Source organism: Polistes canadensis, unplaced genomic scaffold (assembly GCF_001313835.1).
Source record: "Polistes canadensis isolate GaletaPanama2010 unplaced genomic scaffold, ASM131383v1 scaffold_141, whole genome shotgun sequence".
In the NCBI taxonomy this organism is placed as follows: domain Eukaryota; kingdom Metazoa; phylum Arthropoda; class Insecta; order Hymenoptera; family Vespidae; genus Polistes; species Polistes canadensis.
The window spans coordinates 368,149-370,648 of record NW_014569688.1 but is presented as its reverse complement, the minus strand read 5'-3'; the positions used below and the strand labels follow the sequence as shown (position 1 = coordinate 370,648).

Below are 2,500 nucleotides of genomic sequence, written 5' to 3'. Positions count from 1 at the left end.
GACGACGGTTAACGTTGTCCCAACGACTTGCGTTGTCGGTGCATCGTCTACAAATGCGATTTCCCCAACAACGCCTCTTATGTTGACGTCAACGAACAATTCGACGACGAATATTTCGACTAATACAACAACGATGATGAACAACAACAATAATAACAACAACAACAACAATAATAATAACAGTATCAACAACATCAATAGCATCAATCAAGCAGCAATAATGGTAGGCGGAGCACCGACGAGTACGACATTAGTTGCGACAACTCCTCAAGTTAATTCCCTCCTACCATCGACCACGGCCCTACAGTTGACCACCAACAACCCTGTGAATGCTGCCAACGCAGTCATCAATGCAGCATCTAACGCAGCCGCAGCAGCAGCAGCAGCCATCGCTACTCTCACGGCTTTACCATCGACCCTATCCTCCTCTTCTTCATCTTCTTCTTCTTCTTCTACCTCCTCCTCCTCGTCTATATGTTCCATTTCGTCCACCACGCAACAACAACAACAACAACACCACCACCAACAACTAGTACTACATCAACAACAACAGGCCGTCCAACCGACGACGACACCTACCTCGACGTCCACCGGTACCGTGACGGTCGCCGTTCAACCGGACAATACCCAGCAGGCCCAGACCCAGACGCAAAGTGGTCAGGAACTTCTGGAGGTAAGATGTCGTATGAGACGATCCCCCCTAACCACCTTTAATCTTTCCCTTAAACCTTAACCTGTTAAGCGTTTAGATCGCATATATGCGACACAAACAGTTAACAGTTTAATCCTCCCCCACATCAACGTTCTCCTATCTCTCTCTCTCTCTATCTATCTATCTATCTATCTTTCTTCATCGTCATCATCACCGATCTTCCTTCCTTCCTTCCTTCCTTCCTTCCTTCCTACCATCCTTCATTCTTGTCTTCCTTTCATTCTCTCTAACCACCTTATTTCGTTCTTCGACGTGTTACTATGAGGTAAGAGACCTTGATTACTGCATCCCCCAGTGGTACTATTCCCCTTCGTCTTTCATCCCCCCTTAATCGACAAGATCGATTACTTCTTCACGTGAATTCGTTTATTCATTCGTTCGTTCGTTCGTTCGTTCGTTCGTTCATTCGTTAGTTATGAAGATTAAATAATAAATCATTAGGATAATTTACGGTCGAACGAGGAAAACCTTGATTAGGTATTTTTTAGGTTCTTTTTTATCCCTAAACACCTAATCATCAATTTATCCCTAATATATATATATATATACTATACATCCCCCAGATCCAAAAAAATGTTCTCGTGAATTTTTTCAAGCCACGAACGAAGGAGACAACAACGATGCTCGATAATTCGCGATTTGTTGAAATGTGGCTCAAGCTTGAGCTTCGAAAGTACCAATCAACGAAATAAAAAGAGAGAGAAAGAGAGAGAGAGAGAGAGAGAGAGAAAAAAACAAGAATTTAATCTAAAGGTGTAAGAAATTTACGATCGATCGATCATCATATTTTTCTCTCGATCTCGATCTTTTCCAATTTAAATTATCGGTACTTTCGAATGCTGTTTTTTGATAATCTGTTTGCACGTATCAGCTTAATTTATGTTTCAAGTAGTTTTTAAAATAATCACGATAACGCGTTATTATATCGTTGTGTTACGTATATCAAATTTTTTTTCTTATTGGTTTTTTACTTTTTTATTACCATGTTTCTTATATATATATATATATTTTTTTTATTTTAATTTTTTTCTATTTATTTTTATTATTCATTTTATTTTTAAACATACATACATACATGCAATGAACTATTATTAGTGGGAGAAATACTCGCGTCATAGTTGCATGCACGTTGTCGTTCTTTTGTTTTTAAATTAATCGATGGATCATCTAATAAAAAATTGTCTTGAGATTATTTTCAAATCGAAATGAAGAGAGAAACAACGACAAAATATATATAAAAAAAAAAGAAAAAAAAAAACAAGGCAGGACATGTGTACGATGCGCGTACACACGCACATATATATGAGTCTATTTTGGCAAATTTGTGTTTCCAAACGGAATTGAATGATGGTCGACCCAAAAAAAAAAAAAAAAGAAACATATATTCAAAAATTCATTGAGATTCAAATACTTCGATTTCACGTGATTTTTCACGACAAGTGAAATCGAAGATATTTCACGAAACATTCTATGTTTAATCTATAACGAATAAAACTCAAACTCAGTCCTATTAAAAACTTCTCTAAATTTTGCGAGGAAAATGAGAGGAGAAAAAAAAGAAAGGAAAATGAAACAAACCATCGTCGTTTAGGGCAAACACCGTAATCGAGTCACGTCAGAAACCAAACCAGAAAAAAAACATCAGAATTTTTTAATAAACAAAAAAAGGCTGGCGATAAACGTAGGCACGATGCGTACGATGATGTATGAAAGAAAAAAAAAAAAACATTCAATATATATGTGTATATTTATTTTTATATAAATTATATAAATGTAAAAATATATATA

At 36.5% G+C, this 2,500-nt stretch overlaps 1 protein-coding gene across 14 annotated transcripts in view; it reads left to right on the top strand.

Moving 5' to 3' along the window:
- The window catches only part of LOC106788498 (bromodomain adjacent to zinc finger domain protein 2B-like), a 39,604-nt gene that overhangs the window by 22,240 nt on the left and 14,864 nt on the right, over positions 1-2,500 (top strand). For 11 of the 14 annotated variants that reach the window (XM_014751800.1, XM_014751801.1, XM_014751797.1 and 8 more), the window contains one exon: positions 1-673. This exon is cut by the window's left edge and continues 431 nt beyond it. The exons of the other annotated variants lie outside the window; for them this stretch is intronic. In XM_014751800.1, coding sequence (XP_014607286.1) covers positions 1-673 — 673 coding nt within the window. The remainder of the gene's footprint in view (positions 674-2,500) is intronic. 14 annotated transcript variants of the gene reach the window in all.